The sequence below is a fragment of the Hypanus sabinus genome, chromosome 9, assembly GCF_030144855.1.
Source record: "Hypanus sabinus isolate sHypSab1 chromosome 9, sHypSab1.hap1, whole genome shotgun sequence".
Lineage (NCBI taxonomy): Eukaryota > Metazoa > Chordata > Chondrichthyes > Myliobatiformes > Dasyatidae > Hypanus > Hypanus sabinus.
In genome coordinates this window covers 1,326,964-1,343,405 of record NC_082714.1, presented here as the reverse complement: position 1 = coordinate 1,343,405, position 16,442 = coordinate 1,326,964, and the positions used below count along the sequence as shown (strand labels likewise).

Here is a 16,442-nt window from a genome sequence, read left to right as displayed (position 1 = left end):
GACAGTGTACGGGGTTGAGTGCGTTCAGAGGGGTGACAGTGTACGGTGTTGAGGGTGTTCAGAGGGGTGACAGTGTACGGGGTTGAGTGCGTTCAGAGGGGGGACAGTGTTCAGGGGTTGAGGGTGTTCAGAGGGGTGACAGTGTACGGGGTTGAGGGTGTTCAGAGGGGTGACTGTGTACGGGATTGTGTTGAGTGTGTTCAGAGGGGTGACAGTGTACGGGGTTGTGTGTGTTCAGAGGGGTAACAGTGTACGGGATTGTGTTGAGGGTGTTCAGAGGGGTGACAGTGTATGGGGTTGAGGGTGTTCAGAGGGGTGACAGTGTACGGGGTTGAGGGTGTTCAGAGGGGTGACAGTGTACGGGGTTGAGGGTGTTCAGAGGGGTGACAGTGTTCGGGGTTGAGGATGTTCAGAGGGGTGACAGTGTACGGGGTTGTGTGTGTTCAGAGGGGTGACAGTGTACAGGGTTGAGGGTGTTCAGAGGTGTGACAGTGTATGGGGTTGAGGGTGTTCAGAGGGGTGACAGTGTACGGGGTTGTGTGTGTTCAGAGGGGTGACAGTGTACAGGGTTGAGGGTGTTCAGAGGTGTGACAGTGTACGGGATTGAGGGTGTTCAGAGGGGTGACAGTGTACGGGGTTGAGGGTGTTCAGAGTGGTGACAGTGTACGGGATTGAGGGTGTTCAGAGGGGTGACAGTGTACGGGATTGAGGGTGTTCAGAGGGGTGACAGTGTTCAGGGGTTGAATGCGTTCAGAGGGGTGACAGTGTACGGGGTTGTGTGTGTTCAGAGGGGTGACAGTGTACGGGGTTGAATGCGTTCAGAGGGGTGACAGTGTATGGGATTGAGGATGTTCAGAGGGGTGACAGTGTACGGGATTGAATGCGTTCAGAGGGGTGACAGTGTACGGGATTGTGGGTGTTCAGAGGAGTAACAGTGTACGGGATTGAGGGTGTTCAGAGGGGTGACAGTGTACGGGGTTGAATGCGTTCAGAGGGGTGACAGTGTACGGGATTGAGGGTGTTCAGAGGGGTGACAGTGTACGGGGTTGAGGGTGTTCAGAGGGGTGACAGTGTACGGGGTTGTGTGTGTTCAGAGGGGTGACAGTGTACGGGATTGAGGGTGTTCAGAGGGGTGACAGTGTACGGTGTTGAGGGTGTTCAGAGGGGTGACAGTGTACGGGGTTGAGGGTGTTCAGAGGGGTGACAGTGTACGGTGTTGAGTGTGTTCAGACGGGTGACAGTGTACGGGGTTGTGTGTGTTCAGAGGGGTGACACTGTTCGGGGTTGAATGCGTTCAGAGGGGTGACAGTGTACGGGGTTGAGGGTGTTCAGAGGGGTGACAGTGTACGGGGTTGAGGGTGTTCAGAGGGGTAACAGTGTACGGGGTTGAGGGTGTTCAGAGGGGTGACAGTGTACGGGATTGAGGGTGTTCAGAGGGGTGACAGTGTACTGGGTTGAGGGTGTTCAGAGGGGTGACAGTGTACGGTGTTGAGGGTGTTCAGAGGGGTGACAGTGTACGGGGTTGAGGGTGTTCAGAGGGGTGACAGTGTACGGGGTTGAGGGTGTTCAGAGGGGTGACAGTGTACGGGGTTGAGTGTGTTCAGAGGGGTGACAGTGTACGGGATTGAGGGTGTTCAGAGGGGTGACAGTGTACGGGGTTGAGGGTGTTCAGAGGGGTGACAGTGTACGGGGTTGAGTGTGTTCAGAGGGGTGACAGTGTACGGGATTGAGGGTGTTCAGAGGGGTGACAGTGTACGGGATTGAGGGTGTTCAGAGGGGTGACAGTGTACGGGGTTGAATGCGTTCAGAGGGGTGACAGTGTACGGTGTTGAGGGTGTTCAGAGGGTTGACAGTGTACGGGGTTGAGGGTGTTCAGAGGGGTGACAGTGTACGGGATTGAGGGTGTTCAGAGGGGTGACAGTGTACGGGGTTGAGGGTGTTCAGAGGGGTGACAGTGTATCTGTGTGATCAATAACCATATTTCTGTTCCCTAATCACCAGGTCGTCACCACCCAGGATGAACCAGCAGGTCCGGGACCTCCAGCTTGCACATGGCCAGAGGGTGGTGTCTCCCTCTTCCCCAAGTGCTGCCAAGCGGCTGTACAGGAACCTATCGGGGAAATTCAAGGTTAATTACACATCCTTCGATGAGACCAGTTTGTTGGGCAGAAATGAGAAGAACAAGCAGCGGAAGTCGTGCCCGGTAAGGGGGTGATCAGTACAGGGGTTCCCAGTGAGAGGGGACCAGTGTGGGGGTTCACGGTATGGGGGTGATTAGTACAGGGGTTCCCAGTGAGAGTGGACCAGTGTGGGGGTTCATGGTAAGGGGTGACCAGTATGGGGGTTCCCAGTAAGGGGGTAACCAGTGTGGGGTTTCACGGTAAGGGGGTGATCAGTACAGTGGATCCCAGTGAGAGGGGTCCAGTGTGGGGGTTGACGGTAAGGGGGTGATCAGTACAGGGGTTCCCAGTGAGAGGGGACCAGTGTGGGGGTTCACGGTAAGGTGGTGCCTAGTATGGGGGTTCCCTGCAAGGGGTTAACCAGTCTGGGGGTTCATGGTAAGGGGTGACCAGTATGGGGGTTCCCTGCAAGGGGGTAACCAGTATGGGGGTTCATGGTAAGGGGTGACCAGTATGGTGGTTCCCAGTAAGGGGGTAACCAGTGTGGGGGTGATCAGTATGGGGGTTCTCTGTAAGGGGGTAACTAGTATTCGGGTTCACGGTAAGTGGTGCCCAGTATGGGGGTTCCCAGTAAGGGGGTAACCAGTATGGGGGTTCATGGTAAGGGGTGACCAGTATGGGGGTTCCCAGTAGCGGGGTAACCAGTATGGGGGTTCCCAGCAATGGTGGAACCAGTATGGGGGTTCACGGTAAGGGGTGACCAGTATGGGGGTTCACGGTAAGGGGTGACCTGTATGGGGGTTCACGGTAAGGGGGTGATCAGTATGGGGGTTCACGGTAAGGGGGTGATCAGTATGGGGGTTCTCTGTAAGGGGGTAACTAGTATTCGGGTTCACGGTAAGTGGTGCCCATTATTGGGGTTCCCAGTAAGGGGGTAACCAGTATGGGGGTTCATGGTAAGGGGTGACCAGTATGGGGGTTCCCAGTAGCGGGGTAACCAGTATGGGGGTACACGGTAAGTGTTGCCCAGTATGGTGGTTCCCAGTAAGGGGGTAACCAATATGGGGGTTCCCAGCAATGGTGTAACCAGTATGGGGGTTCACGGTAAGGGGTGACCAGTATGTGGTTCCCAGTAAGTTGGTGCCCAGTATGGGGGTTCCCAGTAAGGGGGTAACCAGTATGGGGGTTCATGGTAAGGGGTGACCAGTATGGGGGTTCCCAGTAGCGGGGTAACCAGTATGGGGGTTCCCAGCAATGGTGGAACCAGTATGGGGGTTCACGGTAAGGGGCGACCAGTATGGGGGTTCCCAGCAATGGTGTAACCAGTATGGGGGTTCACGGTAAGGGGTGACCAGTATGGGGGTTCACGGTAAGGGGCGACCTGTATGGGGGTTCCCAGCAATGGTGTAACCAGTATGGGGGTTCACGGTAAGGGGTGACCAGTATGGGGGTTCACGGTAAGGGGGTGATCAGTATGGGGGTTCCCAGTAGCGGGGTAACCAGTATGGGGGTACACGGTAAGTGTTGCCCAGTATGGTGGTTCCCAGTAAGGGGGTAACCAGTATGTGGGTTCTTGGTAAGTGGTGCCCAGTATGGGGTTTCCCAGTAAGGGGGTAACCAGTATGGGGGTTCATGGTAAGGGATGCCCAGAAAGGGGGTAACCAGTATGGGGGTTCTCGGTAAGTGGTGCCCAGTACGGGGGTTCCCAGTAAGGTGGTAACCAGTATGGGGGTTCACGGTAAGGGGTAACCAGTATGGGGCTCTCTGTAAGGGGGTTCACGGTAAGGGGTGCCCAGTAAGGAGGTTCATGGTAACAGGCTCACCAGTAGGGAGGAGCTTCATTAGGAGCTGCCTAGTAAGGGATGATGCCTGTAATGGGCTGCCCAGTAAGGAGTGAACACAGATACTGTTGATGTGGAAGGAGAGGCACAGACTGCAGGATAACCTGCTCTCCAGAGTAAAATTGCTCAGTGGCTCTCTGACGGTGTCTGAAAAGAGGATGCTGTCCAAGTTGCATGCCATCTTGGACAATGTCTCCCATCCACTCCATAATGTACTGGTTAAGCACAGGAGTACGTTCAGCCAGAGACTCATTCCACCGAGATGCAACACTGAGCGTCATAGGAAGTCTTTCCTGTCTGTGGCCATCAAACTTTACAACTCCTCCCTCGGAGTGTCAGACACCCTGAGCCAATAGGCTGGTCCTGGACTTATCTCCACTTGGCATGATTAACTTATTATTTAATTATTTATGGGTTTATATTGCTATATTTCTTCACTATTCTTGGTTGGTGCGGCTGTAATGAAACCCATTTTCCCTCGGGATCAATAAAGTATGTCTGTCTGAATGTCTGTCTGTCTGTCTGGTCATGAACATACCAGTCAGAGGCCACCATACTCACAAGTGTCACAGACCACAACACTTCAGCACATTCTACCACGAATATTCTAGTAATGCCCATCTGGTTGTAATTTTAAATCCCTTTAAAGATATCCCAGGATAAAAGGTATTAAACACTTCTCTTCTCAAAAGAAGATTAGGTGGTGAGTTGTTCACAGGGCAGAGCCAACCTGAGTCCAGGTAATGTCAGCAGCCCCACCACAGCAGTACACGTCAGTCCAGTTTCTTAACCCAGCAATCCACAGCACGTTGTCACAATCAGAAGCAAATTCAGGATTATGAAATTATGAAGTTTGTTGTTTTGTGTCAACAGTGCAGTACAAGACCTACATACATAGTGGATTCCAGTTAACTGGGCCATCAGTTAATCAGGGCAGCCACTTATTTCAAATAGACATAGAACATAGAATAGTACAGCACATTACAGGCCCTTCAGCCCACAATGTTGTGCCGACCCTCAAACATTGCCTCCCATATAACCCCCCACCTTAAAATCCTCCATATATCTGTCTAGTAGTCTCTTAAACTTCACTAGTGTATCTGCCTCCACCACTGACTCAGGCAGTGCATTCCATGCACCAACCACTCTCTAAGTGAAAAACCTTCCTCTAATATCCCGCTTGAACTTCCCTCCCCTTACCTTAAAGCCATGTCCTCTTGTACTGAGCAGTGGTGCCCTGGGGAAGAGGCACTGGCTGTCCACTCTGTCTATTCCTCTTAATATCTTGTACACCTCTATCATATCTCCTCTCATCCTCCTCCTCTCCAGAGAGTAAAGCCCTAGATCCCTTAATCTCTGATCATAATGCATACTTTCTAAACCAGGCAACATCCTGGTAAATCTCCTCTGTACCCTTTCCAATGCTTCCACATCTTTCCTATAGTGAGGCGACCAAAACTGGACACAGTACTCCAAGTCTGGCCTAACTAGAGTTTTTTAGAACTGCATCATTACACCGTAACTCTTAAACTCTATCCCTCGACTTATGAAAGCTAACATCCCATAAGCTTTCTTAACTACCCTATCTACCTGTGAGGCAACTTTCAGGGATCTGTGGACATGTACCCCCATATCCCTCTGCTCCTCCACACTAACAAGTATCCTGCCATTTACTTTGTACTCTGCCTTGGAGTTTGTCCTTCCAAAGTGTACCACCTCACACTTCTCCGGGTTGAACTCCATCTGCCACTTCTCAGCCCACTTCTGCATCCTATCAATGTCTCTCTGCAATCTTCCCACCTTTATCTCTAATCGGCCCTACCTTCACTCCTGTCTTCCTTTCTTCACATAATTGAAGATTGCCTTGGGGTTTTCCTTTACCCTACTCACCAATGCCTTCTCTTGCCCCCTTCTTGCTCTTCTCAGCCCCTTCTTAAGCTCCTTTTTTGCTACCCTATATTCCTCAATAGACCTATCTGATCCTTGCTTCCTAAACCTCATGTATGCTGCCTTCTTCCACCTGACTAGATTTTCCACTTCACTTGTCACCCATGGTTCCTTCACCCTACCATTCTTTATCTTCCTCACCAGGACAAACTTATCCCTAACATCCTGCAAGAGATCCTTAAACATCGACCACATGCCCATAGTACATTTCCCTGCAAAAACATCATCCCAATTCACACCCGCAAGTTCTACCTTATAGCCTCATAATTTGCCTTTCCCCAATTAAAAATTTTCCTGTCCTCTCTGATTCTATCCTTTTCCATGATAATGCTAAAGGCCAGGGAGCAGTGATCACTGTCCCCCAGATGCTCACCCACTGACAGATCTGTGACCTGACCCGGTTCGTTACCTAATACTAGATCTAGTATGGCATTCCCCCGAGTCGGCCTGTCAACATACTGTGACAGGAATCTGTCCTGGACACACTTAACAAACTCTGCCCCATCTTTACCCTTGGAACTAATCAGGTGTCAATCAATATTAGGGAAGTTAAAGTCACCCATGATAACAACCCTGTTATTTTTGCACCTTTCCAAAATCTGCCTCCCAATCTGCTCCTCACTATCTCTGCTGCCACCAGGGAGCCTATAGAATACCCCCAATAGAGTAACTGCTCCCTTCCTATTCCTGACTTCCACCCATACTGACTCAAAAGAGGATCCTGCTATATTACCCACCCTTTCTGTAGCTGTAATAGTATCCCTGAGCAGTAATGCAACCCCATCTCCCCTTTTACCCCCTCTCTATCCCTCTTAAAGCATTGAAATCCATGAATATTGAGAATCCATTCCTGCCCTGGTGCCAGCCAAATCTCTGTAATGGCCACTACATCATAATTCCATGTATGTATCCAAGCTCTCAGTTCATCACCTTTGTTCCTGATTCTTCTTGCATTGAAGTACACACACTTTAGCCCTTCTACCTTACTACCTTTACACCCTTTATTCTGCTTCTCTTTCCTCAAAGCCTCTCTATATGTTAGATCTGGCTTTACTCCATGCTCTTCTTTCACTGCTCTATTGCTCTGGGTCCCATCCCCCTTGCAAATTAGTTTAAACCCTCCCAAACCATGCTAGCAAACCTACCTGCAAGGATATTGCTCCCCTTCGAGTTCAGGTGCAACCCATCCAATCTGTACAGGTCCCACCTTCCCCAGAAGAGATCCCAATGATCCAATAATCTAAAACCCTGCCCCCTGCACCAACTCCTCAGCCACACATTCAACTGCCATCTCCTCCAATTCTTACCATCACTGTCACATAGCACTGGCAGCAATCCTGAGAATGCCACCCTTGAGGTCCTGTTCTTCAGCCTTCTGCCTAGTTCCCGAAACTCACACTTCAGGACCTCATCCCTCTTCCTGCCTTTGTCGTTGGTACCAACATGTATCACGACTTCTGGTTGCTTTCCCTCTTGTACCAGGATGCCATGCACCCGGTCAGAGACATCCCGGACCCTGGCACCCGGGAGGCAACAAACCATGCAGGTTTCCTTCTCACATCCACAAAATCTCCTGTCTGCTCCCCTGACTATTGAGTCTCCAATGACGACAGCTCTCCACTTCTCCGTCCCATCCTTCTGCACCGCAGGGTCAGACTCAGTGCCAGAGGCCCTGCCACCGTGGCTCACACCTGGTCGGTCATCCTCGCCAACAGCATCCAGGACGGTAAACTTATTATTCAGGGGAATGGCTACAGGGGTGCTCTGCACTACCTGTCTACTCTCCTTTCCTTTCCCCCCTCGGACTGTCACCCAACGACCTGCTTCCGGCAGCCTAGGTGTGACTACCTCCCAGTAGCTCTCATCTATAACTGCCTCATTTTCCCTTATGAGTCAAAGGTCATCCAGCTGCTGCTCCAGATTCCTCACACGTTCTTCCAGATCGCCCAGCCGCAAACACTTCTGGCAGATGTGACTCTGCAGGAGAGGGGAGTTCCCCCAAGACTGCCACATCTCACAGGAGAGGCTCATCACCGTCTCAGGAGGCATTGTAAAGACTAACTGGGAACAAGCTTGTCCTCTGCCTCTTCTTGTTGAAGCCTCTCAAGTCAAAGCCTCAAATCTCCACTCCTTCACCGGCCCGCTCACTCACTGGCTGCTTTCCACAGGCCGCTCCGCTTGAGCTCAACTCAGAAGTCTTGAAGAGAAAAAACTAACTGAGAAAATAGCTGGGATTCCATTCATTTATTTGGGACACTATGCTGCTTAGCTAGGACAGGAGATCTGCTGAACAGTTTCTACCTAGCATCAGTAATGGACACTGTTAGACACAACACTGTGCTTAGAGAGAACAGTTTTTAAATAATTTCAGTTGTGTGTTTCTGTTCAAAAAGCAGTGATATTTTTCCACTGATAATCGGTGAGTAATAAGCAGTAAGACAACCCAGAGCTGTTCCACTCACTGCAGTTTCGAGAATTCATGCTTGGAGATGCCAGAAAGAGCCAGGAATGAAAATGAAACAATTTCACTACTTCAACAAGTTAGGACCTATGCAGAATTTGAAGGTATCGACAATCACCTTGATTGTCACAATGAGAATCAAGATTTGGAAGATGCGATAATCAAAAGCATTTTGTATGAAGACCATCCATTATCTGCACTGATTTTGTTCATTTACAATCAAAAGAGTGTGACGACCAGAAAGAACGCAAAGCAGATGAGTACCTTCATCAATAACTATTAGGAACTAATACAGTTTTACAGTGCTGCTGTAGTATTGATAGTCTTCTAATCTGTTCTCTATTTCATTTAAGTACATTATTTGTAACTCAAATCGTCTTTTTTATACCATTTTACCTATTTCCATGAAACTTTGTCTAATTGGGGCAGCTGCATAATTGGGCCAAAATGTTCTGGTCCCGATGTGTCCCAATTAACCAGTGTTCACTGTATTAAAGAAATAAATAAGTAGTGCGAAAAGAGAGCAGAAAAGCTGCAGAATTGTAGATGCATTCATGGCAGAGGGAAAGAAGCTGTCGAGTGGGTAGCTTTAGGCTCCTATTTCACTTCCTTGACTGTGGTAATGAGAAGAGGTCATTCTGAGTGGTGAGAGTTCTTCATTATGGATGACAGCTTCTTGAGGATCTGCCAATTGCAGATGTCCTTGATGGCGGTAGCTCACGATGGAACTGGCTGAGTTTACAACTCTCTGCTGCCTCTTACAATCCTGTGCATTGGAGCCTCCATACCAGGCTCTGAGGAAACCGGTCCCTACACTCTCCACAGTGCATTTGAATTCCTACAAGCAGTGGCTACAAATTAAAGAGAGGGCTATACTTTTTGCTAAAGTCACATTGTCCTAGCCCTGGGAGTGAGTGATGGGACAGTATAGAGAGAGCTTCACTCTGTGTCTGACCCCAGGAATGTGTGATGGAATGGTGTAGAGGGAGTTTCACTCTTTGTCTGACCCCAGGAGTGTGTGCTGGGACATTGTGTAGGGAGCTTGCACCCCAAGATCTCTCTGTAGTGTTAGAAATCCTGACATTGTGGTCCATTTAAAATTATGGATATGCTATTTTGGCATTGGAATCTGAGGTGACACTTACAGGCTGCCCCAAGCACATCGTTAGGTGTGTGGGTTGCTAATACAAATGACACATTTTGCTACATGTTTTCGATGATCATCTGATAAATATACTGTATAAATTTGAAATTGAATCTGATAAATGCTGTACACGTTCCTCTTTTGTTTGACCTCCCAAAGTGCAATGCCTCACATTTGTTTGGATTAAACTCTATCTGCCATCTCTCTAAAGAGAGGCGAGACTGCGAAGGCGTGTGACGTCAGCCAATAGAGCACGAAAGGTTTAAAAAGGCAAGGAATCTTCAACGGTTTTTAATTCGGAGCAAGAAGGCTGCGAGTGAGTGGCTGATTTTTTTGGCGCGAAGGGAGTTTTTTACTACTCGGGTTAAAGAGAGGCGAGACTGCGCAGGCGTGTGACGTCAGCCAAAGGTTTAAAAAGAAGACCGCCATATCCAATGGGCAGCGACAGAGTGGGCAGCAAAGTGATAGGGCTTTGGCTCAATGGGTTTAGGTGGTAACAGGACGAGGCGAGGTAGGAAGTATGTGTGTGAGGCCAGTGTTCTGTGCTCAGTGTCAGATGTGGGGATCCTGGAGTCTCCCAGCCTCCCAGACAGCCATATCTGCAGCAGATGTGTCGAGCTGCAGCTCCTATGGGACCGAGTTAGGGAACTGGAGATGCAGCTCAGTGACCTTCGCCTGGTCAGGGAGAGCGAGGAGGTGATAGAGAGGAGTTACAGGCAGGTGGTCACACCAGGGCCATGGGGGACTGACAGGTGGGTCACAGTCAGGAGGGGGAAGGGGAAGAGTCAGGTACTAGAGAGTACCCCCGTGGCTGTACCCCTTGATGATAAGTACTCCTGTTTGAGTACTGTTGTGGGAGACAGCATACCTGGGGGAAGTGGCAGTGGCAAGGGGAGGGAAAGGAAGAGAAAGGCAGTAGTGATAGGGGAAACTATAGTTAGGGGTCAGACAGGCGATTCTGTGGACGCAGGAAAGAAACTCGGATGGTAGTTTGCCTCCCACATGCTAGGTTCTGGGATGTTTCAGATTGCGTTCAAGATATCCTGCAGTGGGAGGGAGAACAGCCAGAGGTCGTGGTACATAATGGTACCAACAACATAAGTAGGAAAAGGAAGAGGTCCTGAAAAAAAGACTACAGGGAGTTAGGAAGGAAGTTGAGGAGCAGGACCGCAAAGGTAGTAATCTCAGGATTACTGCCTGTGCCACATGACAATGAGTATAGGAATAGAGAGAGGTGAAGGATAAATGCATGGCTGAGGGATTGGAGAGGGGCCAGGGATTCAGATTTCTGGTTCACTGGGACCTCTTTTGGGGCAGGTGTGACCTGTACAAAAAGGATGGGTTGCACTTGAATCCCAGGAGAACCAATATCCTGGCGGGGAGGTTTGCTAAGGCTACTGGACAGAGTTTAAACTAGAATTGTTGGGGGATGGGAACTGAGCTGAAGAGACTTGGGAAGAGGAGGTTGGCTCACAAAAAGAGAAAGATTGTAGACAGTGCGAGAGGGAGGATAGGCAGGTGATAGAGAAAGGATGCACTCAAACCGAAGGCTTAAGATGTGTCTATTTTAACGCAAGGAGTGTTGGGAACAAAGCAGATGAGCTTAGAGCGTGGATTAGTACTTGGATTTATGATGTTGTGGCCATTACAGAGACTTGGATGGTTCAGGGACAGAAATGGTTACTTCAAGTGCCGGGTTTTAGATGTTTCAGAAAGGACAGGGAGGGAGGCAAAAGAGATGGGGATGTGGCACTGTTGATGAGAGATAGTGTCACGGCTACAGAAAAGGTGGACACCATGGAGGGATTGTCTACGGAGTCTCTGTTGGTGGAGGTTAGGAACAGGAAGGGGTCAATAACTTTACTGGGTGCTTTTTATAGGCTGCCCAATGGTAACAGGGATTTCAAGGAGCAGATAGGGAAACAGATCCTGGAAAGGTGTAATAATAACAGAGTTGTCGTGATGGGACATTTTAATTTCCCAAATATCGATTGGCATCTCCCTAGAGTGAAGGGTTTAGATGGGGTGGAGTTTGCTAGGTGTGTTCAGGAAGGTTTCTTGACACAATATGTAGATAAGCCTACAAGAGGAGAGGCTGTACTTGATTTGGTACTGGGAAATGAACCTGGTCAGGTGTCGGGTCTCTAAGTGGGAGAGCATTTTGGAGATAGTGATCATAATTCTATCTCCTTTACAATAGCATTGGAGAGAGATAGGAACAGACAAGTTAGAAAAGTGTTTAATTGGAGTAAAGGGAATTATAAGGCAATCAGGCAGGAAACTGGAAGCTTAAATTGGAAACAGATGTTCTCAGGGAAAAGTACGGAAGAAATGTGGCAAATATTCAGGGGATATTTATGTAGAGCTCTGTATAGGTACGTTCTGATGAGACAGGGAAGTTATGGTAGGGTACAGGAACCATGGTGTACAAAGGCTGTAATAACTCTAGTCAAGAAGAAAAGAAAAACTTACAAAAGGTTCAGAGAGCTAGGTAATATTAGAGATCTAGGAGATTATAAGGCTACTAGGAAGGAACTTAAGAAGGAAATTAGGAGAGCCAGAAGGGGCCATGAGAAAGCCTTGGCGGGCAGAATTAAGGAAAACCCCAAGGCATTCTACAAGTATGTGAAGAGCAAGAGGATAATTGAGATGAGGAGAAACTTCTTCACACAGAGAGTGGTGAATCTGTGGAATTCTCTGCCACAGGAAACAGTTGAGGCCAGTTCATTGGCTATATTTAAGAGGAAGTTAGATATGGCCCTTGTGGCTAAAGGGATGAGGGGGTATGGAGAGAAAGCAGGTACAGGGTTTTGAGTTGGATGATCAGCCATGATCATACTGAATGGCGGTGCAGGCTCGAAGGGCCGAATGGCCTACTCCTGCACCGATTTTCTATGTTTCTATGATAAGATGTGAAAGAATAGGACCTATCAAGTGTGACAGTGGGAAAGTGTGTATGGAACCGGAGGAAATAGCAGAGGTACTTAATGAATACTTTACTTCAGTATTCACTATGGGAAAGGATCTTGGCGATTGTAGTGATGACTTGCAGCAGACTTGAGCATGTAGATATTAAGAAAGAGGATATGCTGGAGATTTTGGAAAGCATCAAGTTGAATAAGTCACCGGGACCGGATGAAATGTACCCCAGGCTACTGTGGGAGGCGAGGGAAATGATTGCTGAGCCTCTGGCGATGATCTTTGCATTATCAATGGGGACGGGAAAGGTTCCGGAGGATTGGAGGGTTGCAGATGTTGTTCCTTTATTCAAGAAATGGAGTAGAGATAGCCCAGGAAATTATAGACCAGTGAGTTTTACCTCAGTAAGTTGATGCAGAAGATCCTGAGGGGCAGGATTTATGAACATTTTGAGAGGTATAATATGATTAGGAGTAATCAGCATGGCTTTGTCAGGTTGTGCCTTATGAGCCTGATTGAATTTTTTTGAGGATGTGACTAAACACATTGATGAAGGAAGAGCAGTGGATGTGGTGTATATGGATTTCAGCAAGGCATTTGATAAGGTCCCCCATGCAAGGCCTATTGAGAAAGTAAGACTCTTGGTAGTGTGGAGGATCAGAGGGATCTTGGGGTCCCAGTCCATAGGATGCTCAAGGCAGCTGCACAGGTTGATTCTGTGGTTAAGAAGGCGTATGGTGTATTGGCCTTTATCAATCGTGGAATTGAAATTAGGAGCTGATAGGTAATGTTGCAGCTATATAGGACCCTGGTCAGACCCCACTTGGAGTACTGTGCTCAGTTCTGGTCGCCTCGCTACAGGAAGGATGTGGAAGCCATAGAACAGGTGCAGAGGAGATTTACGAGGATGTTGCCTGGATTGGGGAGCATGCCTTATGAGAATAGGTTGAGTGAACTTAGCCTTTTCTCCTTGGAGTGATGGAGGATGAGAGGTGACCTGATAGAGATGTACAAGGTGATGAGAGGCATTGATCGTGTGGATAGTCAGAGGCTTTTTCCCAGGGCTGAAATGGTTGCCACACCTGAAACGTCGACAGTATTTCTTCCTATAGATACTCCCTGGCCTGCTGTGTTCCACCAGCATTTTGTGTGTGTTACAGGTTTAAGGTGCTGTGGAGTAGGTACAGAGGAGATGTCAGGGGGAAGTTTTTTACTCAGAGACTGTTAAGTGCATGGAATGGGCTGCCGGCAATGGTGGTGGGGGCGGATACAATAGGGTCTTTTAAGAGACTTCTAGATAGGTATGTGCAGCTTAGTGAAATAGAGGGCTAAAGGTAAGCCTCGTAATTTCTAAGGTAGGGACATGTTCAGTACAACTTTGTGGGCTGAAGGGCCTGTATTGTGCTGTAGGTTTTCTATGTTCTATGATCTAAATCCGAGTATGACAAGATTAAGAGTAAAGCTGCCACAGAAGAACGTGGACATGACAGGAGGGGAAGACAGTGTTGGTGGTGATGTTGAGTTTATTGATGAAATTTTACATGATGTGACTGAACCTGACAACACTGAACCTAGTGAACTGGATGGTATCAAAGAGCCTCGAACTGTCATACCGGAAGTGATTGAACAGCATGACATTGGACTTCTGAAGTTCGACGAGGATACTGGAAAAGCAATTCTGCCTGATGCGTTGAGAACAGAAATAATAAAGCTGGGCTCGAAGTACTTTCAGAACAGTGAGGGGCCTTTCCTACCAACAAATAACCGCTCAATGAACAAAACTTGGTTCAAGAGGAAATTGGGAAACGGTCGTGGTGAGGAAGTGGCTCGCTCATGGCTGGTCTATTCCCCTTCTAAAAAGTCTGCATTTTGTATCTGTTGTCTTCTCTAATCCCAGTCAGACCATCAATCCTCATTGGAGCAGGAAAGTGGATTCAACCAGTGGAAAGCACCTGAAAGGATTAGTGTTCATGAAAATGCCAAGAATCATCGGGAATGCTTCACACAGTGGAAAGAAATGGAAAGATGTTTAGTTGGAAACAGAGGAGTTATTGACGCGGTATTTCAGACACAGATTGAATAGGAAAAGCAGAAGTGGCATGATATCTTGACGAGAATCCTTCACTGCATAAAATTCCTTGCAACTCAGAACCTGGCTTTGCGAGGACACAAGGAGTCACTTCAGCTAGACAATGACTCCAGTGTGGGAAATTTCCTTGGCTTACTGAAACTACTGGCCATCTTTGACCCTGTCATAAAAGAACACCTCACTCATTTGGAAAGTCATCCTGGATCCACTTTTTATCTTTCACCGGGTGTCCAGAACGAATTCATCCACATGATGGCATCCACTGTTCGCCAGAGTTTACTGAGAAGCATTCGTAAAGCCAAGTACAATGGTCTCATGTTCAACTCGACTCCTGATCAGGCACACCGTGGTCAAATGTCAGAAGTAGTGAGGTATGTGGAAGTTGATTTTGAGAGGAAAACAGTCCATGTTAGAGAGTCCTTCCTTGGTTTTATCCAGATAAGCCAGAAGGATGCTGAGAGCTTGGTTGAAGACATCTTGAAACAGCTAGAGAAGGACGAAATGGAGCTACAGGATCGTCGGCCACAGTGCTATGGCAACGCTGCTGTGATGGCTGGACACAGAAGTGGTGTTCATCAAAGAATAAGTGAGAAAAACAACCTAGCAGTGTTTGTGAATTGCGACAATTACTCACTCAACTTGGGTGTACATGCAGCCTAACAGGATACAATGATGGTCACGATTTTTTTGGAACCATTGAAGCTCTCTATGTGTTTTTCTCTCATTCTACACAGCGCTGGGAAAAACTCAAAAGTGCCATGTCTGTGGTTGTTAAGTCAGAGTCCAAAACCAGGTGCAGTGCAAGGACAGAAGCAGTGAAGCCCGTCAACAAGTACCTTGAGGAGATAATTCAAGTTCTCCAGGACATGTTAGACAATGAAAGCGAGACTAGTGAAACAAGAAGTGATGCAAGGCAGCTGTACAATCACATGTTGAGTTACGATTTTCTGATTTTGCTAGGATTTTGGAAGAAAGTACTCATTCTCATTGACCGTATTCAAAAGAGGCTCCGAGCATGAAATTCCACGATGTTGCCCTGGATTTGAAAGCCCTCTGAGATCATTTTTATGATGAAAGAGAAGTGTTGGTCAGTGAGTCACTTTAAGAAGGAGTCGGTCTCTGTAAAGAATGAAATATTGAAGTTGAAAGACATCAGAGCCGAAAGAAACAAATGGCTGATGAGAACTCAAGAGACGCTGGGTTAACAGCTAAGGAGGAAATGGAAAGAGCCATGAAGGGAACACTCGACTGTCTTCACAGAGAAATGGACTAAAGGTTTGCTCGTTTGCACGACACTGAAGCCAAGTTTGGGTTCGTTCTCGATGTCAAGAGACAGTTACGGCACCGAGAGTAATGACCTAAAGAAGTGCAAATCCTGGGCGAATTGTACAGCGTTTTTGTTGATGGACAGCAGCTATATGAAGAAATTTTGGATTGCAGAATGTTGATATCAAGATGGGTCAACATGAAAATATCAAGACCGGAAGAGCTTCTTGAACTTATTGTTCAGTATGGAGATGAGAGCGTCTTCTCCAATCTTCACATTGCTATTCAGGTAAGTCTAACCATCGCAGTTTCCATCGCCAGCTGTGAGAGATCATTCAGCAAGTTAAAACTAATACTTTCGTATTTGAGAGCCTCCATGGGTCAAGGCAGACTCGGTGATCTTGCTCTGCTGAGTGTAGAAAGAGAAGAAACTGAAAAAACTGACTTTGATCACATCATAGACCAATTTGCATCAGTGAAAGCAAGGAAGGTGCAGTTATAATTTTCATGTAGTGCCATAATTTGTTAATTAAAAGATTAACGAGCTTGACTTGTATTTTTGAGCTGACATTATGGTAAAGTTATCTAAAAGATTGTGTACAGTTCTGGTCACCAAATTATAGGAAAGATGTCAACAAAATAGAGAGAGTACTAG

The 16,442-nt window shown here is 47.7% G+C and overlaps 1 protein-coding gene across 2 annotated transcripts in view; it reads left to right on the top strand.

Moving 5' to 3' along the window:
• LOC132398992 (ankyrin-repeat and fibronectin type III domain-containing 1-like) overlaps positions 1-16,442 on the top strand; it is a 755,630-nt gene that overhangs the window by 554,199 nt on the left and 184,989 nt on the right. For both annotated transcript variants that reach the window (XM_059978830.1, XM_059978831.1), the window contains one exon: positions 2,002-2,203. In XM_059978830.1, the coding sequence (XP_059834813.1) occupies positions 2,002-2,203 (202 nt within the window). The remainder of the gene's footprint in view (positions 1-2,001; positions 2,204-16,442) is intronic.